General features: G+C 39.3%; 1 protein-coding gene across 3 annotated transcripts in view; it reads right to left on the bottom strand.

Moving 5' to 3' along the window:
• KCNQ1 (potassium voltage-gated channel subfamily Q member 1) overlaps positions 1-27948 on the bottom strand; it is a 534726-nt gene that overhangs the window by 358873 nt on the left and 147905 nt on the right. Inside the window, exons 4-10 of one of the 3 annotated variants that reach the window (XM_077820034.1) lie at positions 26451-26529; positions 25272-25368; positions 24051-24191; positions 9033-9143; positions 7042-7137; positions 5789-5917; positions 1473-1611 (exon numbers count right to left, since the gene is read on the bottom strand). In XM_077820034.1, the coding sequence (XP_077676160.1) occupies positions 1473-1611; positions 5789-5917; positions 7042-7137; positions 9033-9143; positions 24051-24191; positions 25272-25368; positions 26451-26529 (792 nt within the window). The remainder of the gene's footprint in view (positions 1-1472; positions 1612-5788; positions 5918-7041; positions 7138-9032; positions 9144-24050; positions 24192-25271; positions 25369-26450; positions 26530-27948) is intronic. The other 2 variants (XM_077820035.1, XM_077820036.1) reach the window with 2 other exon arrangements.

The following is a 27948-nucleotide window of genomic DNA, read 5'->3' as shown; positions in this document are numbered from 1 at the left end:
AGAGTTTTGAGAGGACAGAACACAGATAAAAAGGAGAGAAAATAAGTGTCAGAAGAAATAAGAGGAAAACTTTTGATTGACAGCTAAAGAGTTGATACTGAAGGGGCTCCAGTATTTGCCTGTAAATCATATGGCCCCTTAGTAGATTTAGGGACTCAAAAAACCTCAAAGATGGGTCTTGGCAAATGTAGGCATTCATAAAGCTCTCACACTGTGCTGTTTCGCAGGAAGATATTTCTCAATGGTTGATCCACAGAGTCAACTTTATCCTTGTTCACCTGCTAACGACAATAGTGTTTGGCACAACAGAGTTTAAGTGGCAGTTGCTACTCAGGAGAAGCCCAGGAGGAATGAAAAAGCAGGAAAGATGCATATCAGGACTGTAGTGCACCAGAATTACATGAGGAGATTAGACTTCCTGCCTGAACTAAAATATGCCTGGTTTCAATAAACACTGCAATCGCCTCCTCATTTTAATGACCATTAAATTTAAACAAAGTCAGCCAACTTTCTGAAGAAAAATTTAAGAGCTTAAAAATCTATATGATCTGTAAAACGTACCTTTAAAAATTATACCTCATTTGCTTCAGTTAACGTTCTTTTGGCCAGAATTAAAACACATAAGTTAACAGCTTTTAATACAATATGCTAGTAACTTTAAGAAATCATATGTAAAATAACTGATGAATTTACAATGTAACTTTAAAAGCAACAAGATTCTAATTGCAACAGGACTATAAAACAGGTTCTATTCTCCTTCTGTATGGCTCCATCCCACAAAAGAAACCTACACTGATGCATTACACAGAAGACCATCTGCATTTATGAAAAGTGCTATATATAACAGTTAAATGATATTATAATACTACATTATATGAACTTGAACTAATAGCTTTCTAACTCCAAAACCAACGCCAGGAGGGGGAAGAGGGCATACATGGTTTGCAGTGACAAACCAGATTTCAAGAGCAGCCATGGGTCATTGTTTAAAGTTTGGGTGTAAGCATACTGTGGATATCGCTCACTTGAATTTATTCTGGGAAGAGATCATAGAATCGTAGGACTGGAAGGGACCTCAAGAGGTCATCTAGTCCAGTCTCCTGCATGGGGGATGAGGAGGATGAGTTGGTGGCCAACTATAGTACCTCCTATTGACTTAAGTACCAGGTGGCTCTGGTAACAGTTGCAGAGAATTTAGCTCTCCTGTCAGATAGGAGAAACCTTTAACCTTGGCCTATCTGCAGTGGAGCATTTTCATGAGGAGAGCTACTGGGCCTCATCAAGACTAGCCAGTGGACAAAGCCAAACAGAAAATAATCCTTGTTTGGACTCCTAAGGAAGGGGGGAGGGAGCAGGTAGTACCACAATCCCCTCTCCTACACATACACGCTTTTAACCATCGTAACTAGGATCCTTTGTATAATTAATACATAGCCCAGTATTTTAATGTATGTTATAAAGGAATTTCTTACCAGAATTTTCATATGCATCAATATTAAAGTCAGACTTCCTATCATCCATCACGTGGTCATAAGTGATCTGTGGAACAGTTAACATTTTATCTGGAGAAGAAGGTCCATTGTCCTTCTCTGTCTTAAACTTCTTCTTCACCTAAAAAATATTAACACAAATTAGATCTCTTGTAAGAACACACACTCGAGTGCCTCCTCAATAATGAAATTTACTTGATTAGATTAACCACAGAGGGGAGTCTGACCATTTGTTTTCATTAAAAACTCGCAAGACAATGTACACAAGAGTAGGATAATAATCCTGGTGTCCTGGCCAAATTCTAAGATGAGTAAATGCAGTCTGCGCACCTGAATTCTCCTTCCAGCTGGATTACAGTACTATCTTTCATTTCCCATCTGTAGTCTGTCACCTTTAAGGGCAGTGGGGCCTGTATCAGCAAAATCCTGTTCTAATGTATGGCCCTTTAAGGAAAAGTGTTCTATGGGAGAATCAGATGGCAAGCTGGGAATGGAGGCCAGGTGTTTAGTCAGGTGACTAACACTCAGCTCATAGAACAACTGTATTGAGCGCAGTCATGGGATCGTTGAAGGGAGTAACCAATAGTACTCATGAATCTAGAGTCCAGGAAGACTCAGAGGGAGGCTCCCTGGAGCAGAAATTGAACCCCCATGAGGGTAAGCCAGGAAAGTCGATAAGGGTTACAGCACAGCCCCAGGAAGGAGGGCTGTGGTCACCCTGTCTTAGGGGCAAAGAAGGTTGAGCCCAGGGAGGATAAGAGGTCTGGGAAGAAGAAGCAGGGCAGCTTGTGACTACAGGCAGGGCCAGATTTCCAATTAGACACAATAGGCACATGCCTAGAGGCGCCGGAGTTCTAGGGGTGCCTAAAAGTTAAAAGTGGGTTAAAAGTTTCATTTTTTTAAGGAAAACACGAAGGTCAGCTGTAGGCAGGAGGGGTGCTGAAGATGCTCTGCCTCGCAGCGCAGAAGGTGTAAATCAGGTCTTGGCTACAGGGAGCAGAAAGACCTTTTTTTTAGGGCTCCCAGAGCCTGGAACCCATTGTAGAAGGTGGAGGGTCTGGATTTCCTCTATGCTGCCACCATTGTAGAGGGTGCAATGAGCCTTGTTGTTAAGGGGAGGAGGAAAGGACTAACCAGAGCACAGGAGGGCTGGAAGTTGAGCTTGGGAAAAGAAGGGTTAGAGACTACTGTGTGCCTGGCACAGATCCATGATGGAAGATTAGCATTTTCCTTTGGACTCTGAATGCCCCAGAAGCTGGGCATTCAGAGTGACTTAGCTGGAGGGCCAACTCACCTCAGCAAATGAAACCATGCTGATATCCAAGGAAGTCACTGAAAACTCAGGAGGGATACTGTGGCAGGTTGACTGCAGTGCCATGCTACACCACGGGGGACATGCTTCATGGTCCTCAACATCTGTGTTACTTTCCATTGTTAAAATGGTGATGACATTTCACTTCAGAAACAGCTGTATTTCAGCTGAGATGTTATTCCTATATATGAAGATTGCCTAACATCTCCCCTGTGTTTTTTTTTTTAAAGAGAGTCAAGATAAGATTTTATTGAACTCTAATGCTTCTAGTAGTGTACGGCACAACTTTGAAATTTAGCAAAGGGGTAGTCCTGAGGTCAAGTAGGTATCTTTTGATGTGTGCACAAAAATCCATTCAGATTTGGCAGAGTTCCAAGATATTGAATATTTCCACCAGCAGTCTGTTTTGATCAACAGAACTTGCCAGAGGCTTGTTATATCATATCATCCAAGCTTCTACCCACACTGAGCATGCTCTCCAGGGTCTTTCTTCAGCATGCCACATAGAACAGAACCATCAAACAGGCAGGACACAGACAAAATGAATTTTCCCATTGCTTTCTCCCAACAAAATTCCCTTTTATCTATGGGAAGGTGCACTGGGCTAGAAGCCAGGAGAGGATGAGTTGTAGACATATCTCCTTTTACTAGCTGGTGTTAAGAATTCTATGCCCTTCACAACTCGTTTGTTGAGCCAAGCCTCATACTCCACACTACACTTCTTAGCCTCTTCATTCATACACAACCCTGCCTGCATTCACTGAGCATTATCCTGTGCACTGAATCAGGCAGGGGTCTATGGAAATAATATTATGTGGTCATAGATTATACAATAATACATATTTGCAAGGGTGCAGAATTAAGGTTGAACAAGTACTTTTAATTCTAGCATTTCCTGAGTTTTGAGTGTTTGATTTTGCAACCTTAAATACTTTCTATATTTGTGTATGTGTGTAGGTATAGGTGTGTAGTATATATTATTAGAGAAAAATCCAAAACAGAACATCAGATCTGAAACTTCTTGAACTTTCACAACCAAATCCAAACCTGAATCTGAGTTTTTCTACTGGCGTTCACCTTTTATATATTTAGTGGAGATAAGCAGTATTCAGATGCAGTTAAGGTTTAATAAAGGTTTGGGGTTCATATCTAATGGTTTTAGATTCACTCAGTCACAAATGAAAGAAATCTCACAAAATCACCTTTTTGATTTTGGCTTCATCAGAACCATAGAATTACCCTGCAACTAAAACTGTAAAGACAGGAAGTCAGGACTGAAATCCAATCCCTCTTTGAAATCTGAAGGAGCTCTGATTTCAGATTGAGATTTCAGCTTCTCTCTAGTATGTAGTTTGCAAAATTCCCACAGTAAAAGGATGCAGAGTGGTTTAGGGTTCTTCAAGAAAAGGCACTATAAATATTAGATTGGTATTCTCATTATCATTGCTAGCTCATTTCGCAAGATGATTTTTTTTTAAAACAGGATAATTCCTAGGATCATACATATTGGAATAATTACTGAAACACTGACTTGTAGTAAAAAAAAAACCCTGCTAATTCAGCAATGAGTTATATATGTTACAAACTTTATTCGATAACACATTTAAAATAAACAGGTACTGGCTTCTGTGCTGAAGAATCATAGTACCCTCCTAATTCAGCTATTATATACTAGACAAAAGTGGCCTGATAAAGGCAAATTAGGAAAGGTAATCAAAATAATTTTTCGGAAGGTAAAACAAGATTATCATACTGCCTACATAAATCACTTGTGGTTTCATGGCTACGATGGGCCAGATCCTCAACTGCTACAAACAGATATAGCTCTATTGACATTAATTGACCTATGCCTATCTAGTCCAGGTAAGGATCTGGCCCAATATTCTTTTTCATTTCCTCGGCAAGCCTGTTACATACTTCTGCCACGTACTGTTAAACAGCTGCAACCGGAATTGGTGAAGTAATACATAATATAAATTTATATTTGCAAAGTGCCTTTCATAGCAAAATATTCTAAAGTGCTTTACAAGGCATTTACATAGACTAATACTGAGGTATAACTAATTCTGGGGTGGAGGGAGAGAAACATGCAGCTAACTAGCCTCTTGCATACTCCACAAAGTTGGGGGAAAGGGACATTTTAGCCAAGGACACAAAGACAAAATTCTTATAAAGTAGTACCCTGGGACCATTCATGGCAATTCCTTAAGAAGAGGAACCTCCCTGTGCCTTTAAGAACAAATATGCAAACTGCGTAGCTGGACACACAAATGGATATTTGCAGATACAATTACTTGAATGTGGGTGTGTGCACGCTTGCATAATGCAAGTTTAGGAGGGCCTCTGGCTCTTTGGAAATTTGATCCTCATGCTTGAGGCAAAGCAAATAGGACCTCATTTTTCATCCAACACACCCAAATCATATAAATCAAGTGGAACTCAATTTTATCTGCCTAGCACAGTTCAGTCTACCTACCAGGTATTTATTTTAATTATACTGTATATACACAGTTGTGTTTGCATAACAACATATATTATTTGAAATCATGTGACATGAAATACTACTGTATGTAAACCCGTGTTACTACCAGAGGGGCAGATTGAGCTATAAGAATAATATTTGAGAGTAGCACAGTATTTTACCATTGCAATATATTGTTTTACCTTTCCATTGCTCATTATTTCACAGTGTCCTGCATTCAATTACTGGTTGATAGAAATGCGTTATGTCACTGCTGTGTCCCTCAAAACTCTCATGTCCATCAAAATCAAACCAGGGAATTGCAGCAAAGTAAACTGCAGATATAAATGTTTCTATCTGGAAAACCCCAATGTTCATTTGAAAAGCAAAACTTTAAGACCAAGCAATATCCTGTAATACCAATACAATTTATAGCCTCTGGAGAATGAGCAAATTCCAATCAATCTACCAAGCATATGTATTCACTGAACAACCAAAATGGGAAAGAAAACCAGGGTTACTTACCGATACCATTACTGATTTCTTTGGTTTTGGACTAGGTGACATCAAATGATAATTTTTGGCAGGTTTTCTTATGTATATTTTCCACGTAGAAGAGTCTGGGTTTTCTGCTGCATAGCACCTCCATGCAGTCTAAAATAAACGTTAGCAGTACAATTATTACAATAGATTCATTGTTAAAGCTTCTAAAATGTGATTTTCCTGAAAGTTAAAGAGGATATTAAAAATTATTGATGTGTTCAGGTTCCTTCAGAAATGAAGGATAATTTATCATTTCGCATTATGGAAAATCCTCATTTAGTAAATTCAGTCCATCTAATTTTAAATTGCTTGATAAACAAAAAAGGGGGAGAAATGTTCTTTATTTAACTATGTGTTTTATTTGCAATAAGCAGGGTCAGCACAACACGAAGAGGGAAGGATGGCCTGGTAGGAAGCCCTCTGGGGTGGGACTCAAGAGACCTCAGTTGAATTCCCTGCTCTTCATGGACTCCCTTCGTGACCTTGGTTGGGCACATCACCTAACTTCTCAGGTCACTATCTGTAAAATGGGACTTCTTGGTCTTCCTGACCTCCCAGGAAGTCAACTCCCTGAGAAGCTGACTCCCCAAAAGTCCACTTGGCAAGGCTCTTGTAAGCTGGAGTTCCCAATCTCCATGACAATTTACCTGGTAGGCTGTCTGGGCTCCCCAGATGAGCTGGGTTCCCAGGAGCCCAGAGAGCTCAGACCAGAAATTTTTGAAAAATTCCATTTTAGTTCCTCCAAATTGGAATTTTTTGAAAGTGTTCGTCCCATGGAAAATTTTGCATAACTGACCTTTTGTTTGGATTTGTAATAGGTTTTGGTTTGTTCATTTTGTTTTTTTATTGAAATGCAAAATTTTCTGCAGGATAGAAATTTTGGGAACTGCAGAGCTCTACTTTGTAGTTGCTGCAAGATGTATGAGAGTACTGGTGATCAGCTCTAACAACTCTTGTATCAAACAAACCACCATCACAGGATATTTTTCTGCAAGAAATTCAAAACAGCTGATCTGAACTGTTTGCACTGTCTTTTGTGAAGAATAGTTCCAATTGCTCTGGCCACGATTTTCCCTTTAAGGATGGAATTTTCAGAGTCACCTAGGAGATCTGGATTCCCAATTAATTTTTAATGGGAATTTGGTGTCCAAATCCTTCAGGCAGCTTTGAAAAAAAAAACAGCCTGAAATAAAAGGGAGAAAATTAATGCATTTAAAATATAGCAGTCCAGGTACCTGAATGAGAGACGCAGCAGCTGGGATTTGACGGTTAAAGTGTTTCTGTCTTTGTTTCTGTTGTACCTTCAAGGCAAAGCCTGAACCGAGAATTCCCTAAGGGAAAAAAGAAAATAAAGATCTAACGTTCAGAAAAAAAAATATTTCAACACTCTGGCCAAATTACATCATATTAATAAAGTTTTATTCAGCATCATAAACAACTTAGCTAATTATTCAGGGGAAATGACTTAATATGCAAACAGACATATTTTCAGTCTCGGTTAGTATTTCTTCTTGGAACTTAAAATGATAGTTTTTTTGTGGCCTGATCCAAAGCCCATACAAGTCAATGGGAATCTTTCAGCTTTGGATCAACCCTCTAGAGAATAAGTGTAGATGGTATTACACAGTCTGAAAACCACATAAATCCTTGTGCAGATGAAGAGTCAAATCTGAAAGCGTGTTTTTACCCTGATTTGCCTACCCCTTCAGTGTGATGAAAAGTCCATGTATTATTAAGTCATAAGCAAGCCTCTTTGGATGCGCCTATAGTAGGGAAATTGGGGCCTATGATTCTCCACCAGTGGTAGCAACGGTGGACGCTGAAGTGTTTTCAGGACTCAGGTGAGTTTACCGCCATGTCATCTGACCCGACTCAAGAGCAATTAATATATGAGGTCTAGTAAACCATTCCAAAAGTAAGCATAGTCCAGTTCACTTGTTTAGTTATCACCTCCTCTGTGGAGACATTTAATGTCAGGTTTATCAACACAGTGGTAAATACAACTGAGACCTGTTTACACTATGGCCTCTACCACTGTTACACCTGGAACTACACCACTAGAGAATAGTGGGTTCTAATTAAGCCAATGTAAGACAACAGGGCAGCTGGCTACCTTGGCTTTACTGTACTGAACTCTGCCGCTCATCAAATGTTCCAGTTAGAAATTAATAGGAAATGCATTTTGTTCTCTCTGAAATTCATTTAACGGAGGTCACAGAGGCAATGACGATTAAACAAGTGACCCATGCTACATTTAGTTTTGGAATTATTAAGGGTTTGCACTAGACCCAAAGACCCATTCCAGTTGTGTTTAGCTGCATTAGTATTTCTTTTTGACCACACTCTTAGGACAAGGTAGACGCATAAAATGCTTATTATGAACCAATTATTATTACTGGGAGGACAACACCTAACTTTTGTTAGTTGTCCTATGCAAAAAACAGATTAATTATTTCTCCTTTGTATCAAAACAACACTGAAAATAAGTTTATTTTACAGCTACAACTAACTGGGAAAACTGACAGGCAAGTTATAAGCATGTTCGTGGAGATAAAGACGTCAGAATAATTACTTTAAAAACATCCCTGAAGACATTAAATTCAGAAAAAAATCAAGATCAAAGAAATAGCTTTACTTAGCATTTATTTATCAAAGGTCATTTCTCAGTAGTAGAAAGGGGGGTGAAGGTAAGAATGGAAAAGAACAGACAAAAATAATGCAAGTTTATACCTGTTAAGACACTTCTATGTATATTCTAATAAAGGTTTAAATTTCGTGATTCAGCAAAGCACATGCTTAAATTCATCCCTATTCAGCAGAGTATTTAAACCCATTGACTTCAATGACACTTAAGCACATGCTGAAGTGCTTATGATGTACTGGGGCTTTACAAAACTAAAACATCAGCATTAGTGCACTCACAAAAATGATTACCATGTGAATTCAATGTATTGTACACCTCTAAAACCTGAAGAGAAAGGTATTCTCATTTAAACTTTCATTTTCAGGCTAAAAAAACTGTTTAGAAGAGAACTCTAGCAAATGTAGACTGCAGTAAATAGAATACTATATAAAATTGATAAGGAAGCATAAAAATTCTTTTTAGCTACTTTTGATATTTTAAAAAAAATGTTGGCAAGCTGAAGATATTATTCATAAAAGATGCAATGGTCCATTAATTCATTTAAGAACAAACTGTCAGAAAAAAACCCACAAGAGAACCTACCGCAGGAAGGGCAAAAAATGAGATAGCAAACACGGAAAAACAAGATGCAATGGTCTTTCCTATCCATGTCTGAGGTACCTTATCCCCATAACCAATAGTTGTAACAGTCACCTGTAAAAAGAAGTACATATGGCATTACAAAAAATATTAACATAGCCTTCATTCATTTTTTTGACATGCATAGCCAGTTGGTTACAATCAGAGGTACAAAATTATGCACAAGTCTATTTTTTGCACAAAGCATTTATTTACATTAAGAACTATACTATGTTGCCATTAAATTGTAGCTCTGATCAAAAGTTTTTCCACACACACAAAAAATGTAAGAAAGTACCCTTCTTTAAAAAAATGAAAATTTCTGCAAAACTATTTTGGTTTCATTTGAAAATTTTCATTTAAAAAAATATGGATGGAAATTTGATGAGAATTTAGTCTGTTCTTCAGTTTTTTCTTCTCTCACTCTCTCTGCTATTTTTTGGTGTGTGTTTGCTGTTTTGGGGGAGTTGTTTTCATTTTTTCATTTTCAAGGCTTTTTGTTTTGTTTTTTGGGGGAAGGGGAAAAAAGGTTGCATTGCCATGTTTAATGGATTAGCTTAGTCACACATTGTAGGATTTTTCCAAATTGAAGCTTTTCATTTGTGAAAATTCTTGTTTTGGGGAAAAAAGTCTATAAAAAGATAATGCCCACGAAAAGTTTGAATGGAAAAACCCAGTCAGCTTGGACGGACAATAGTACAGAAACACTTCCAACACTGTAACTTCCAATAGCATTTTTTTCCTCCATTTCTTCAACCAAATGTACTAAATTTTTTCTATCTAGGTGTTTATATAAAACCTGTCTAGGGCATTTTTCAGGGTTATAAATATTTGAAACTAATATTTGGTACTCTTAAATAAAGCATATTTTCAAATTAAGGTCATAATCCTGGGGCTTGTCACACACAGGATATGCAAAACAATAGGGCTTCATGAGGCTGCAGCTGTCTATCCACATGCAACAAGTTGCAGGATTGGGTTCTAAACTGCTTCTAATATTTTCATTGGGCTTTGACAGGATCTCTCAATAAACTTGTCCTCAGTCACGGGTTCTTATTTTAATATATACTAACAGAGTTGTATATAGAAGCAGTGGAGTGCCCTGAAAGATTCAGATGGTCATTCCAACCTATGGTGGTTGTGATATCAACCTGGTTGAATCATAGAATATCAGGGTTGGAAGGGACCTCAGGAGATCATCTAGTCTAACCCCCTGCTCAAAACAGGACCAACCCCCAATTTTTCCCCCAATCCCTAAATGACCCCTTCAAGGATTGAACTCACAACCCTGGGTTTAGCAGGCCAATACTCAAACCACTGAGCTATCCCTCCACCCTTGAGAAACTGGGATGTTTGATGCTCAGATTTCTTAACCTCTAAGGGAGACTATGTTTTGGCATTGTAAAATGACATTGCTATTTATTATATATTTTTAGACAGGAAGACCCCTTATTTTGGGCAGAGAAAGCAACTGGAAGTCATTAGACATTGGATCTACTCCCATCTTTCCCACTATCTGTGTGATCTTAGGGAAGTCAATTTACCTCTCTGTGCCTGCTTCCTCATTCACAGAAGAATGAAAAGGTACAGGAAATTGAATTACAACAAAGTACATGTTAACATGTTGCAAAGTACAAGCATTAATTTAAGTCTTCATGACTTGGAAAACTTTACAGTACATGAAATTGCTGGGCCATGGGCTTGCTCTTCCTTCAGGAAACACTGCCAGCCCAGTTCTGCTCAAGACTGAACTGCTGATTTTATTTACATGCAGGAGACATCTGCTAAGATTACTTCATGGCTCATGCTAAGGACACATGCAGTGAATTTGTACAATACCACACGAGGTAATTGTGAGATTTATTAGCACATAGTATTGATGTAAGCAGCAAGGGCCAAACTGGAGTGATTTCTGTACAGCAACAAATCCCTAAAACGCAGCCTAATTCACTTAGTACATCAGTACTAACTACAAACAACACGCAACACAGAGGAAACACCTGGAAGTTAGGTTTTCACAACACTGATGTGAAGATTACCACAATACTGATGTAGCATAGTGAGGCTTATTAAGTCTGCACCAAGTCATTGTTTACAGGAAGTCAAGGCTTTCTCCTGTGCGCTGCAGAAATAATGGTATCTAATACAACAACAACAGTGCAGTAGGTGTAAATTCAGCCTCCAAGAGCAATTAAAATTCTCGCAGGTCACAAACCACTTCCAAGTTTGGATATTTGGCATTCTGTCGGCTACTTTTATCTGTAGGCTACATGTTCTCATGATATGTCACTGGACTGGAAAACTGGGGATGTGGGTCCTAATCCAAGCTATACCATTAACTTGGGCAATGACCTTCAACAAGTCACTTCACCTCCCCCTGCCTTGCTTCCCCTCCCATCCTTTGTCTGTCCTGTCATCTTTAAGACAAATAATGATAAGTAATAAACTCCAAATGGAAATGTGCTGTATTTTTGTGTCAGTGGTTGCCAGCTATTAACTGTACTTTATGCCAACGATCATATTTGCTCCCCAAAATGAATTCAATTATGAACTGAATTATGACATCTGAGAATGCAATTTCTTAATGTTTTTACCTAGGTAAAAGATGCATTATAGAAATGAGCATTTAGCAACTCACTTATGCTTCAGATTCACTGCAGGTCACAACTACACAATCCCTAAAATATACTTATTTTAAAAAAATTTATAAAAACCCACAAAATACCCAATATTTAACTAAACAGAAATGTAGCATATTTCCAAACTTGTTCCCACCTCTGCAAAAATACATTAAGGGGTTATCCCTGAACAATGCAAGGTGTATTAACAAATGCAAGGTAAAAGGTAGTGTGCTGGACAGAACTCAGGGGAACCTGATCTTGCATTAATGACATTGCTGTTATGCATTCATCAGGTAATTCCTGTCTTGTAACAGGAGTAACATCAAAGATGGGCAAGGAACTTGTGCCAGATTTTCAAAAGTATTTAGTTGCTTAATAATGCAGATAGGGTCTCAGTGAGATTTTCAAAAGGACCCAAGCAGGTTAGATGCTGTTGTGTTAATTTTGATGGAATAAATGGGTAAAGATGTTAGCGTAACCCTCTAACTGTCCAACATTACACAGTTAAACAAAGTTCAGAGTAGTATCTGCATAATTATTACATTGTACTGTATTAATATATAAAAATGCTAGAATGAAAATTATACTAAGCATAAATTACTTGATTTTAAAAAGTTCTGAGCACTCTAGCTCCTCTTGCTGAGCACTCAAACTTTGTTGAAATCAACTATGGGAATCAGGCTTGGTTTGCGTGTAAGGCAAAGTATACTCTTCTAGATATTTCAAGTGTATCTTTTTGTTTTTAAAAACTCATGGTAAAAATACAAATGAGCACATTTTTCAACTGCAGAAAATATTTATATCCACCTCCTGGTAGTGTGTGAATTATACTTTGTTCACTCAAAATTGGTATTGTAATATGATACTAAAAGTGAAGGCAATGTTTTAATAACTGTCAGCTTGTTAGTTTTACAGCACTGTTATAGGTAGAACGACTGAGACCTGCTCTGCTGCTAACTTAGGGCCTGAGGATATGGCTTTATCTCAGGCATAATTACATTGCTTCACAGGAAAGACTTACTTAGTTAAGTTCAGTTGATAAGTTCCTAATATCCAATTGGTTAAAGCCAGTATTAAGGACATATGCTAAGGAGAGGAACTGGTCAATGTTAAAACACTGACTAAAGGTGTCTTTCTTTGAGCAAGGATGTATAAACAGATAATTCTTCTCTTCATTAAAAAGTGTTTCAAGCACATTTGCAGTCTCAGAGAAAAATCCTCAGGTAAGAAATGCATCAAAGTAATTTTAATAGGCACAAAACAAGTTAATTGTAGACTTTTTCTAGTCTCTCCCTCAGGAACACAAATCAGTCTGCCATCATCACCCTTTGGAAAACAGTGTGGGACTCAGAGCCAAAATGAAGCTAACATTCATGGAGTAATCTCAGAATTGAGACAAGGCTGCTATCACTGTGGTGGTACAGGAAAGGACACTGAATCAGCTCCTGTTGCCACTTTTCATGGTCATGCCTCTCCCTAGCAGCTCCTCTTGTAGTGAAGTTCCATGAATAAGGTACTTCCCATCAGAGTTATAAGTAGGGTTGCCAACCCTCCTGGATTGGCCGGTAGTCTACTGCAATCGGCGTCGATCTCCCAGTGGCTATTGAAAGCAATCAGGGAGATATGAGGCTGCTAAAAGTCCGGTTGTGGCACAGCGGGGCTAAGGCAGGCTCCCTGCATCCCCTGGCTCCGCACAGCTCCCGGAAGTGATGGGCATGTCCCTCTGGCTCCTAGGTGCGGGATGGCCAGGGGATCTCTTCACACTGCCCCCACCCTCTCCTGCACCCCAACCTCCTGTCCTAGCCCTGAGCCCCCTCCAGCACCCAAACCCCCTGCCAGAGCCCACACTCCTTTCTGCACCCCCTCCCTCACTCCAAACCTCTTGGCCTCAGCCCGGAGCCTCCTCCTGTACCCCAAACCCCTCATCCCTGGCCCACCCCAAATCCCGCACCCGCAGGCAGAGCCCTCACCTCCAGCCCTGAGCCCCCTCCCACACCCAAACTCCCTCCCATAGCCTGAACCCCAACCCCCTGCCCCAGCCTGGATCCCTCTCCCACACTCCAAGCCCCTCAGCCCCACCTCTCAGCCCAGAGCGGGCACCCTCACCCCAACCCCCTGCCCCATCCCAGTGAAAGTGAGTGAGGGTGGGGGAGAGCGAGGGGCAGGGCCTCAGAGAAGGGGAGGTACAGGGGCATGGCAAGGGTGTTTGGGTTTGTGCAATTAGAAAGTTGGCATTCCTTGCTAGGCCTTTCACCTAGGTTTGATTAAGTAATCTCTGATGAAAATCAGGGGTTTTATCCCAACTCAGCAGATGTCATGAAGAAAAAAAATTCTCCAGACTCAGCAGATCTATAACCCAGCATAGCTGATTGTCAGCGATCTGTGTAGCAGTTCCAAAATATCAAATGGTCTACATGAATTTCCATCCCACCATCAACCTCAGCCTGGACCAGTCCACACAAGAGATCCACTTCCTAGACACTACAGTGCTAATAAGCGATAGTCACATAAACACCACCCTATACTGGAAACCTACTGGCCGCTGTTCTGACCTACATGCCTCCAGCTTTCATCCAGACCACACCACACGATCCATTCTCTACAGCCAAGCTCTGCGATACAACCGCATTTGCTCCAACCCCTCAGACAGAGACAAACACCTACAAGATCTCTATCAAGCATTCTTACAACTACAATACCCACCTGCTGAAGAGAAGAAATAGATTGACAGAGCCAGAAAAGTACCCAGAAGTCACCTACTCCAGGACAGGCCCAACAAAGAAAATAACAGAACGCCACTAGCCATCACCTTCAGCCCCCAACTAAAACCTCTCCAGCACATCATCAAGGATCTACAATCTATCCTGAAGGACGACCTATTACTCTCACAGATCTTGGGAGACAGGCCAGTCCTTGCTTACAGACAGCCCCCCAACCTGAAGCAAATACTCACCAGCAACCGCACACTACACAACAAAAACAGTAACCCAGGGACCTATGCTTGCAACAAAGCCCGTTGCCAACTGTGTCCACATATCTATTCAGGGGACACCATCATAGGGCCTAATCACATCAGCCACACTATCAGAGGCTCGTTCACCTGCACATCTACCAATGTGATATATGCCACCATGTACCAGCAATGCCCCTCTGCCATGTACATTGGTCAAAGTGGACAGTCTCTATGTAAAAGAATAAATGGACACAAATCAGACGTCAAAAATTATAACATTCAAAAACCAGTTGGAGAACACTTCAGTGTCCTTGGTACTCTATTACAGACCTAAAAGTCGCAATATTACAACAAAAAAACTTCAAAAACCGACTCCAACGAGAGACTGCTGAATTGGAATTAATTTGCAAACTGGACACCATTAAATTAGGCTTGAATAAAGACTGGGAGTGGATGTGTCATTACACAAAGTAAAACTATTTACCCATGTTTATTTTCCCCCCATACTGTTCCTCACACCTTCTTGTCAGCTGCTGGAAATGGCCTATCTTGATTATCACTACAAAAGGGTTTTTTTTCTCTCCTGCCGGTAATAGCTCACCTTAACTGATCACTCTCGTTATAGTGTGTATGATAACACCCATTGTTTCAAGTTCTCTTTGTGTGTGTGTATATATATATATATATATATATCTTCCTACTGTTATTTTCCACTGCATGCATCCGACGAAGTGGGTTTTAGCCCACGAAAGCTTATGCTCAAATAAATTTGTTAGTCTCTAAGGTGCCACAAGTACTCCTGTTCTTTTTGCAAATACAGACTAACACGGTTGCTACTCTGATACATGAATTATGTGACTTTCATTAAGATGATCACAAGATCCTTTGATCATGAACTGGATCAAAGGCTGAACGATAAAGCCATTGACCATTTTATAAAGTCCTAATTTAAAAATCCCATCACAAAACAAATAAAAATATTTTTGAATGTAGATGTGGAACTGAAGAAGTCTATGGCTTAATTATAAGTACAGAGATTCACGCATCCCATTTTAAATTTCGCAGCAAACTGGTTCTAACTCTCTAATCTGCAGGCAAGCAAATAAGCAAAAATCTCTGTTCAAACAATAGCTTAATTTCATCAGTCTGATTTTATGTCTCTTCCAAAAGACAGTGCCTCAGTGTCCCCTAACATCAAACTTGGCATGAATTCAGAGCTGACTCAGAGGAAAGTGTGTCACCTTATCAATTATCTACATCACTTCGTACAAAACCTAGCTGTTGTTTGTAGGTCTCCTATCCAAATAGCGACCAAGTCTGAAACTACTTAGCTTGGGAGATCTGGCAGCACAAAGAGGTATGCTAGAGTCTGCATGCTGGAAACTAGATAAAAGCTTTGGGCTTGTCTGTGCATGCACCAAAGTTATTTTCTCTGCACTGTGAAAGAGAGGCTGGTACAAGGTTTCACCACCTTACCTTCAAGAGTCACAGAGCTTGAGAAAGACCTGATTTTTTTCCTTATTATTTGTAATGAAAGACATCACAGAAAAGTAAGTTTCATTGTACTGTATTAATAATGATGTGAGGAAACATTCAGGGTATTTTTTTTGTTTGTTCCCCCTCCGCCCCAGAATATAGGGTGACTAAACTAAAGGAAATTAATCTTAACAAAGATTTTAAAACCTCCCAGCAGGTTTCAGATTTATAAATCCATATTCTTTAAAAGAAAATTTTGCAAAAATGCATTGATGATTTATTGCTTGCAGTGTTACGATTATTTTTATTCAGAAGTAAATGGCTTGATTCTAATACACACACACACAAATGATCTTATGGCTGTGCACACACACAGGCAGTAAAACCCACAGGGAATACAGGCAGCTTTGTATCCAAGCTGGATAATTAATCCATTGTTACTTGTTTAGATTTTAATAGTACACAGATATCCACTTTCATTGTTTGAGAGACTACAGCATGCCAACCCACAGTTACTAATCAAATAAATGGGAAACAGTGGATATCTGCTGACCACCATTAATCAGCGTATATGCACAAAGTCAACAGCTAGCACCATATACTGGATTTGAATTCTCCAGTGTTGAATTTGAGCACATGATTCTTGAAATCTACAAGTAACAGAGAGTTTCTATTACCTAACTTTGATGATTTTGTGCAAAGCCCAGTTTCTGCATGAAAGACCTGTGAATAACTGCATTTAATCTCTCTCTGGCATGGTTCTACTGGCATGACCCACAAACAGAAAGTAAAGCAGCCAATCCGAGTAGTATCTTCTAAATCTCATCTGCACGATCAAAGGAAAAGTTTGAGAAAAAGTTTGCTACATATGAATTTGTTAGTCTCTAAGGTGCCACAAGTCCTCCTTTTCTTTTTGCGGATACAGACTAACATGGCTGCTACTCTGAAACCTACATATGAAAAGATTCTGATAATAGTTTGTGAAGGGTGTGGGGAAAATTCTACAGATAATTTCTTCCATTCCATATTTTTACTTTACTATACTTAATGATGTAATAATATTTATAGTGAAAAGAAAAGGCACTATATAAATGACTCAGAGTTAAGAGAAACAAGAGAAAAGGGCAGTTTTATTTATGCAAGATAGTCAAGTATCATATAGTCATGGATTCATGGATTCCCAAGGCCGAAGGCAAACATTGTGATCAACTAATCTGATCTGTATAACACAGGTCACAGAACTTCTCCAAAATAATTCCTAGAGTAGATCTTTTAGAAAAATGTCCATTCTTGATTTAAAAATGGTCTCTGATGGAGAATCCACTACAACACTTGGTAAATTGTTTCAATGGTTAATTACCCTCATTGTTGAAAATATACACTTCATTTCCAGCCTGTATTTGTCTCGCATCAGCTTCCAGTCACTGGATCGTATCATACCTTTTCTCTACTAGACTGAAGAGCCCATTATTAAATATTTGTTCCCCATGTAGATATTTACAGACTGCAATCTAGTCACCCCTTAACCTTCACGTTGTTAAGCTAAATAGACTGATCTCCTTGAATCTATCAGTATAAAGCATTTTTTCTAATCCTTTAACCATTCTTGTGGCTCTTCTCTGAACCCTCTCCAGTTTATCAACATCCTTCATGAACTGTGGGAGCCAGAATTGGACATGGTATCCCAGTAGCAGTCTTACCAGTGACAAAGAGATAAAATAACCTCTCTACTGCTATTCAAGGTTATGATTGCATTAGTCCTTTCGGCCAGTGCATCACACTGGGAACTCATGTTCAGCTGATTATCCACCACAATCCTCAAAGCTTTTTTCAGAGTCACTGCTTCTCAGGATAGAGCACCCAAACATATACAGCCTACATTTTTTGTTTCTAGAGATATACATTTACATTTAGCCCTATTAAAATGCATAGCATGTGCTTGTGCCCAGTGTACCAAGTGATTCAGATCACTTTGTATCAGTGAAATGCCCTCTTCATTATTTACCATTCTCCCAATTTTTGTATCACCTGGAAACTTTATCAGTGATGAATTTGTTTTCTTCCAGGGCATTGATAAAAATGTTAAATAAGAGAGCCAAAGATTGAACCCTACCAGACCCCATTAGAACCCGCTCATTGGTGATTTCACGTTTACAGTTATATTTTGAGACCTATCAGTTAGCCAGCTTTTAATCTATGGGACAAGTTAATTTTATATCATTCTAGTTTTTAACCAAAATGGCACCAAGTCAAATGCCTTGCAGAAGGGGTACGGGAGCCATGCCTAGAATTCAGGGACCTGCTTGTGAAATATATTAAAGCAGCCCTGTTAGAATTCTAGCTAGGTCACACTGAAAATGCAATGTGGTTCATTTCAACCTAGTACAAACATCTAGACCCTACATAGCACCTTGTAAAAACAGTTCATTCAATTGGAAAAGCTAACCATGTACATCCAGATACTCAATTTATATAAATTGTCTTGGCTCAGCTGAAGTCTATGAAGTTATGACAGTTTAAAATCTGGCCTAAAAGGTGATCAATTTCTAGTTATAAAGCATTTCTTTATTTTTCATTGAAATGGAAGATCAGTTTCTAAAAACTATTTGAATGTTACTAGCCAGAATTGTCTTCTAGCTCTTTGGTATCTTTTTAACACAATTGCAAAGATCTTGGAAGAAAGGTGATGCTCATTACATACAAAAGTTCCTTTATCGATATTTTGCTCGCAAGAATTCTGAAAGAAACAGAGAAAACCAATCCCACACCACAGGTCTTTACTAAGTGAGGATTAAAGGCCACTTGAACTGCCCATAAAATCAAAGTTCAGAGACAAGATGCATAAATCCCAAGTAAGCAGCATTTTGAAATCTAAACTCATGCTCAAAGAACCTACAACACCCAGAGAAGATTAGAGGGGGGTGGAGGTGAGCCCAGTCTCCCCCCTTAGTACAGTCTGCAAATAACAAACAGACTTGTTTTTCCTTACATGTCCAAAAGTGAACTCAAGTTACAGTCTACTCTGGATTTTAAGATTGTATTTAAGAAGGCCCCCAAATGATGTACGCTCCCTTTTGTGAAGCAATGTTCCAAAACGTATGTGTACCTGCCATTAAATGACTAAAATGGATGAAACCAACTTGATCTGTGAAGACCTTATGCCCTGATTCAGCAAACCTTTTATGCATGGCTTAAAGTTAAATCTGCAAGGAATTCCCACCCTAGTTTAGCAAAAGCACTTAAGCGAGTGCTTAAGTCCAACTGACTTTCAATGGAATTTAAGCAAATGCTTATGCGTATGGCTAAACAGATGGTATTACTTACATGGTTATGCTGAACTGGGCCCTCAGTGTAGAGGAAGACAGTAGGCAGGCAGATATCTAAGAATTTTACAGAAAGGACAGAAATCGTTTTGCAACTAAATGAGACCCCTGGCAGACAATCGTTAAGAATGCAGTTCAAAGGAATCGGTGCACTGTATTATCCATGCAGAAGTATGTTCAGTAGTCGATCAGGGCAAATAGTGTTCATGATCAGTGGGGGTAGCCAAGGCAATCTACATCATGGTTTCCCTGAAGGAGGTTTGCTCAGATGTGGGAGATGGAAATACTGTATCATGGAACAGATATGAAAAGCAGGGCTCCCTAAATCTGCCCCAGGCTGGGTTCAGTTTAATGGCTAAGGAAGAAATACACAAACAGGTTTCCTGAAAGTGAGATTTGTGAGAACATTTTTTTCAGCATTTTCTTGAAGCCATATATTAAATCTTCAAGATTACAAATCGGGATAGGAACAATAGCTTAGCCACAATAGTTTAGATTTCCCCCTCCTCCTCCATTTTTCTCTTTGTTCTAGATCACAGTATTTGTATTTTATATGTAGATAATAAATCATTGGTAATACATAAATGACAGTACTTTTCTGTCAGAACGTAAGTTAATTGGCAGAAGGTAACTTAAACGGCATCTGCTTGCCTCCAAAGCTGAACTGACACAAAAATTTTATATAATACTGGACATTACCTTCAGGCTGCTCTAGGGAGGCCACAGACTAACAGGTACAGTATGAAATGCTAAAATAAATTCAAATTGAGGAAGGTTTTTCAGCAGAAGGCCCAATGAAAAGTATTCACCCTAAAATAGCAACATTGTGCATTCTTGCCTTATTTTTGTCAAAAGGAAAAAAATCCTGGCTGTGATAAAACCAGAGCACCTCTTACCCAGCACTTGCCATGAAGAGTCTTCTCAAGTGCACCAGCGTTGTATTTGCATGTGTTCAGAAAGGTGACAACTACGTGTGAGATGACCCAGATCCTTGATGGCTAGCCAAAGCAAAGACTATTGGCTCATGAGAAACACCGATTGTGAATGCTTCTCTCGTGCAGGGGAAGTGCTGCCCTGTTTTAAATAGATGGGGTCAAATTTTCAAAGGAGCTCAGAAGGTGGGGTACTGAACTGCTTTGAAAAACTGGCTGTGAGTGTCCCAGCTGGAACTACTGTGTGCTGAGCGCTTGGAAATCTGGCCTCACATGCTCAGACTATCATCTCTCTTCATCAGCCTCCCTGATCATCATCCTGACTCCATAGGTTTTTTTTTATTGAAGGCATCAAGAACACGGTGATGGAAACCAGGTTTCCCAGATCCCTCTCGGTCTTGTTTTTTCCCCCAACCAGGCCATGGAACTACGGGCTTGCCTAGGTGAACGCTTAGTTCACAGCAAGCATTGCCATCTGGAATCCACCCCACTTTGAAACGGGAGTGGATTAAAGCACATTAGGGAGCTTCACATGGACACAATGCGCAGCAGATTAGTATGGGGCAGGTTTACATACCAGCTCGCTGTGAACTAAGTGTTTAAATAGATAAGCCCTAAGCCTGTACCGATACTGTGCCCAGCAATTACCTCCTAACAATTCACCTGAACCAGGTGTCTATAAAATGTATTTAACATATATTTTTCTTTCATTGCCTTTATTGGTTTTAAAACAAGGATGCATAGCTACTGAGATCACATAAAACTATAGATAGTGCTTGGGATCGTGCCTGGGACCACTTTTCCACTGGACAATCTTTCCTCTCTGTTGGATTGTCCTTCCGCTGGGTTGTAGACATCAGTATGGTGATGTGACTCATCTCCTTTGCATGCCCTACCCATCAGACCCAGCTTTTATAATTTTATTCTTTTTCCAGTCCCTTGCCTCGCTGGGACAGGGCCTGGGATGAAAGACTGCAATTCAGTGGTGACTATATGGAAGCAGATGTATGCATCATACAAGTAGGTGGAAGCATCCAGAGGAGTGGGAAAAAGGGAAGTGTCCTTATCAATTATGCAAGGACTATGCCTGTGCTTTACTTTGCCATACCGGTCAGCAGCCAGGGTTCTCTGATGTATTTTTCATATATGGCTGGCCAGGCAATTACAACTGTTCCTCTTTGATTAAGACCTCTTGACTGTTATCCTTATTTCTACCAAAACTAATCTAGATTACTATAGCATTCTCCAACTAGAGATTAAGTAGGGTATTGAAACGTATATGTTAAATTAAAATACTTGGACTGGGGAATTCATCTAATCTAGAACCATATCTCCAGCAACGTCCTGCACTTTGATGGGGGTTTCAGCAGAAGAATTTCCCCATTATGAAATGTACCAAATACATAACTTTGTTATAATCGGGGTGATGGGGGAGAAGCAGTATGTATTACTCCCACAGCTGATCATCTTATTCCCTAAAGCAAGGCCTGCCGACATTTTTATAAGCTTATTGGTCTCATTCCAGCTAAGAAAAGCTTTACTCTAATTTTAGCGAACCAGTCATGCCTGGCAGAGGTACAACTTCCATTGCTAAGATCAAGGTGAATGTATTGAGATGTCGCTGCATCTGACACTGTTAATTTAAGTGTTAATTTAAGTGTCATGTGAACCTGGCACTGAAGGAGGAGAAAAACATGCTTTATTGTCAGGAAAGCCCTGAAAAAAATTACTTGCCAAATTGCCACTTCCTTGTGCTGAATGGCAAGTTTTCTGATCCTAGAAGAGGTTGTAGCCTTGGTGGACAGGAAGAGAAAAAGCTATAAAGTTTGCAATAGCTGCCTAAGTAGCATAATAAATTGGTGGACTCATGAGAGGGATACACTTCACGGATACTCATGAGAGGGATACACTTCAGCAGCAGGAGACCTGCAGTTGACATGCTCATCAATACATGTTTTAGTGCTGGAAAAGCAAGTGGTACCATGTGCAGAAATTTGGGAAACAAAACGCAAGCAAAAACAATTTTTTAAAAAAATATATCTCAAGAAAGAACCTGTCCTCCTGGTCAAGATTACAGGTCAGACAAATACAGTGCTACATTTTTTCTTCCTGTGACCCCTAGTTTCTTAGTCTCTCTATTGTTAAAAATCTAAGTCTGCCATGTGATTTAAAGCCTCAAAAGATAAGAATCCAAAAATAAAGGGCATTATGAAAATGCATATGCTGAATCGCTGGTGATGTCCATTCAATGTATTCCTTTTAAGGATTTGGAATGCTTAATGAGGATGGTTCCGTTTACTAAGAACAGTCATGCAGCAATAGCAAAGACACATCCAGGAAATAAAGAGAGAGGGCATGGATAATCTAAAAGGTTATTTCCATCTCTCACTTTTATAGCCTTCTGATAAGTACCACCAGGTAAAAAGGTACTTTTTGACATACAGTGCAACCACTGTGACAGTCTGCTAATTCAGTCTAGACTCTTATAATTCAGAGAGGGAAAAGAAAGGAAAGTACAAAATAGAACTCTCAGAATATGGCTGATAAACAATTTAATATGTGATGTGAAAGGACAATAAAAAAGAGAGCGAGAGAGAGATCATCATTAGTAGATGCAACAAAATTAGTGCATTTATTGGGACAAACAAATGGACAACTCTGGAGTCAGTAGGCCTAAGTTCTGACTCTTGCCTTAGCTGAGAGGTGCCATGGAATCATTCCATCAATCATACCATTAAGGTAGCTGAAAAGAACAAAGTTTCCCATCTTTCACAGCCTAATGAATGATGTTTAGAACACAAGAGCAGCAGAACATGTATTTAGGGGTGTTCTAAAATGTTCATACCAATTATGCAGCACCTAGATACTATTTTTACATAAGGGTAAGTAGCACCTTATAAATACCATATATTAGACATGCAAGAGGATACTAGGTGGTCAAGACCGGGGTATCATTGTGCTAGACACTGTATAAACACAAAGGAAGAGGGATGTTCCCTGCTCCAAAGTGCTTACAATGCCTGGGCTTGATCCTAAGAGGTGTTGAGTACACTGTCCCCAATACACATGCTTAATTTTCAGCATGTGAGTAGCCTTACTGGCTTCAAAAGGATTACCCAACGTGCTTAAAGCTAAGCTAGGGCTTGAGTGCTCAACACCTAAAAGGAACTAACTCTATGTTAAGAGAAGTTACAACAAATTAATGTAACAAACAATACGAGGGTACCAGAAAGGTAAAAGTAATGAGAACACATGTATAGGTTAGTTATGTGCATGGCTTGATTGTTCCAAATCATTTTAAAGAGTTCACTCCCCTTTACTAATAAAAATAAATAAAAGGAGTACTTGTGGCACCTTAGAGACTAACAAATTTATTTGAGCATAAGCTTTCGTGAGCTACAACTTCATTGTTAGTCTCTAAGGGCCACAAGTACTCCTTTTCTTTTTGCAAATACAAACCTACACGGCTGCTACTCTAAAAATAAATAAAATATCCACAATTTACTGTTTCTGCACCATTATCTGCTGACCTCACATGATATCAAAAGAATGACAATGTAGCAATGAGGCAATTTTAATTTGGCTTCTGTTCTCCCACACTTACTGGAACTTTTTTTATTAGTAAACAATGTAGGATGTTCGCTGTCATTTTATATTACAAAATATTTCATACTTACGACTCCCCACCACAGGGCATCTGCATAGCTGCCAAACTCTGTTTGTCCTGAATCATTCACAGCGTCTTTTTCAGCCAAATACACAAAATAAGATGAAAAAATCAGGCCCAGAAACCCAATATACAAGGTAGTTATTAATTCCTGAAAGCAGAATAAAAACAAATAAAAACCACTGTTAAAGAGCTTTGAACTATGTGACACTGGAGTTTTTGCACAAAATAATTAAAATGGTTAAAAAAAAAAGTTAATTACCGCAGTTTATTCAAATAGATCATCAGACTTTTCATCTGATGCAAATCAGCCTAGCTCCAGTGAGCTCAGTAGAACTCAGCTGAGGACCTGGCCCAGTGTTTTACAGAAGTGTATGTGTGCTTCAGTCACAGATATTGGATTTCAAACTAACTGTTCATGACTTTTGCAATAAACCTGGTAAGTGCTGGTGGTGTTGCAATTGAAAATTAGCTGTTAGGTAAAAATTTTGAGAGATCGGGGCACTTAGAAGCTTAAGTCTCACTGAAAGTCAATGAAATTCAGTGAAAGTTAGGCTACCAAGTGCCCAAATCATTTTTGAAAATGGGACTTAGGTGAAAATTTTACACTTGGGGAACTTACCTGTTGTCCTTTAAACACAGTAAAGCAACAGTGTTTGATTAATTGAACCAATCATCACATGTTCCTAAGTTCATATATTTAGCAACAAGAAGACATCTGCCTACATTCCATGCTTTTATATAATAGTGTTTACATGATAGGATAATATTTGAAATAAATAAGTTGGTTAAAAACATGTCCCTGTGATTACCTGTGAATTATAATCTATTTCCTCCTGCACAGCAATTGGGCACACAGATGACACAGTATTGGACACAGAAAGGAATCAAAAGAGAAGGGGATCAGAACTAATTCCTGATGCATCAAACCTCTGCAGTTTCTCTCTTTAGAGCCATATCACAAGGGAACTTGAGTTCAATAACGGTCAGCAGCTCAAGCCCTCCGTTAATTTAGCTTAATATTAAATGCTCCTGGCAAATCACAGACCTCTATTTTGCAAACCTGCAATATGTTTTTTTTTTCAAGAATAATAGCTGTCTATGCTGTAGCAGTATAATGACCAAATTCAGGTACACTGGTGTGACACAGAAGACCTGAAAATGGTTTTAACCGAGAAAAATTGTTTTCTTATTCTGTTCAAGCATTGTCCCTATGTCAGATCTAACTTACTTGTCTGTGTATGAAAACTACTGATCCCAACAGTCTCCATGTGCCACCCTGTCGGTCAACATGTAGCATTCGTAGGATCTGCAGAAAGCGGATACCCCTGGAATACAAATTTTAAATAAGTGAAGCTACAAGGGTCTGAGGATACAAGAGAAGTGATACAGGGGGAGGGGAAGCTTTTTTTAAATGACAAATTAAAAGACATTGATTACATCACTGTCAGGTTACTACATTAAGCTTACAGGTTCCTCTCTTTCCCCCATCTTTTATTCAGCTCAGCCTATTAGACAAATGTGAGCAGCTGTGGGGGAAGGAGAATAGGCTTTCACTTGTATGGTTGGCAGGAATTCCCAGTGATTCAGGAATTCTAGAAACAGATTGTGAATATTATGGAGATGGCTGATTTTATGGAGAGGGCTGATCCCTGGCTGATCTTCATATATCTGGTGCTATCTTTTAAGAGTTCCAAAAGGGAAGCAGAATGGGCAGAAACAGATGACTTTCCACAGCTAGAAAGCCACATTTTCTTTGGTCTTTTCATCTACTGGGCAAGAGAACAATTTGAGTTTGCAGAAACTTTTACATAGTTGATCATGGAAATATTGCTCTAAGCAAGCAACTACAGGATATGCTTTGTAATAGAGAGCCACCACAGGCACAGAGCATCACTGCAACTAAAATTCAACCCATCATTCAGAGAAACCAGCCAGGCTGACCCACCTGAACACATGAGATATGTTCAGTCAATTGTCGGCACATGGAAATTCCCTCAATATCTTTTCCAACAGTCAACCTCTAACTCCAAATATACTACGAAGAACAGCCTAAAAAAGTCAGTAGATATCCAAAAAGCAAAAAAAGTTGGTAAAAACCATACAACTAGCTGGCAAACATGAACAAAATGTGAGTGTATCATTGCTACTTTGTTGATTAAGTTTTTGTGAAGCTCTAGTTTTATTATATACAATTTCATTATTATAAGTGGGAAGATGTGAGGGGATTACTCTGATCTACTCTGGTGCATGGTAACTGAGATCAAAATCTGATCTGTTGTGTCAACAGAGATGCCAAAGCGGCGATCACTTCTAGAATTTAAGAACTGTTACAGGGAGAGGAGAGAGCGGAATAATAAACCTTTATCAAAACAGACAACATTCTCTTCAATTATTGATAAATTATTACCTGATAGCTGAGGTTGCAAAGACTTGACCTTTGGAGCCCACACAAAGAACAATCATTGAAGCAACAACTACAATTAAATCTGGAAAATAAAAATAAGTGAAGATAATGAGTTCAAGGCTTCGTGCAATGCTTTGATAAGATTGTGATTTAAATTCAACACTGATATTATTTTACCTGTGAGAAGTGTGACATTTTTAGATAGTCATCCAAATAAAGTTTTAGGATTATATATCCCAACGCCTCTGGTGTAACGTAGAAAGAAAATACATAATGGTGTAATAAAAATGGTTTTATTGTCATGAGTCAGGGATGGCTGAACTTTTAATTAGCAGCAAAACTAGATGTGACAGATCATTCCAATGGTGTGTCAAAAAACCTAACGATATGTTCTGTATACCCTACGTATTTTACAGTGTTTTCTAATAGCTGTTTTTAAAATGTACTGGCACAGTTCACTTCTCTCATCTATAAAATCAGGTGACTTAGTTACATGAATCCAACTGTTGAGACCTGGAAGAGAGTGAAAAGTGTAACTAATAGCTTTTTAGAGGCTTGTAAAATCTAACTAAAATAGCTTTACTATACAGAATATTGGCAGGATGTAAGTTCTGATATCTTGGAGCCTACCCGGGATAGAAACAAGTCCTGCATACCAATAGCAAGTTGGGAATCGTCCCCTTCTGATAGCATAAAGCTCTATCTGGTGTGGCAGATAGGCAGTTACCTGTGATATCTTTGTGAGATCTTACTTTATGTATCATTGTGGGCCAGAAACTGTATGTAATTCCCTGGGTGAGGATGACCACAGCTCCTCCAGGAACTAAGAAAAGAGGGAGGTGATTAGGCAAATTCACTAAGGTTGTAACACGTCCAGAGAGGAACCACCACCTGGAGAGGCTCACATATATTTATATAGTTTAAAATGGATTTTCCAAGGAGCAACAGACAAAAAGGATTGTGGATTAACAGCCTGAGTTTAAACTGACTGCGGGCATTCCTTCTGATCCAGCAAACGGACTGGACCTTCTGTCCTAAGAGGGGGGCAATCCTTGGGGAAGGTTTGGAAGGAATGACACCTACCTGAGTCCAAAGTTAGAGTTAGGGTGACCTCTGGTAAGCCTTTTAGTATGTGTGTAGGTTCTTTTATTGCTTTCTCTGTAAAACTTTTACCTTAAGAACAAAGGTGCTTGCTTAGAAAGACCTGTGGGGTAACTTGTAACCGTTGGCAATTACACTGTTCATAGCCTTTGGAGAGAAAGCAAAGTGCAAGCAGTCTGTCTTGCTGGGGATATCACAGTGTAGACTGGGAACTGTGCTGCCTGGAAAACCCCAGCTCAGAAAAGAGAGAGACATCGGTCTCTACCCAAGAGAGATGACAGCTGAGGAGCCAGATCCTAGATTGAGTGCCCTAGTTGGATCACGGAAGGGAGAATACAGGGTCAGTTGCCCTGGATTGCGACAACTGGCATATAAAATCCTCACAGTTTGAGAGATATCT

The sequence above is a fragment of the Eretmochelys imbricata genome, chromosome 6 (genome assembly GCF_965152235.1).
Source record: "Eretmochelys imbricata isolate rEreImb1 chromosome 6, rEreImb1.hap1, whole genome shotgun sequence".
In the NCBI taxonomy this organism is placed as follows: Eukaryota; Metazoa; Chordata; order Testudines; family Cheloniidae; genus Eretmochelys; species Eretmochelys imbricata.
The sequence above is the reverse complement of the archived record's forward strand: the minus strand, read 5'-3'. Positions and strand labels throughout refer to the sequence as shown.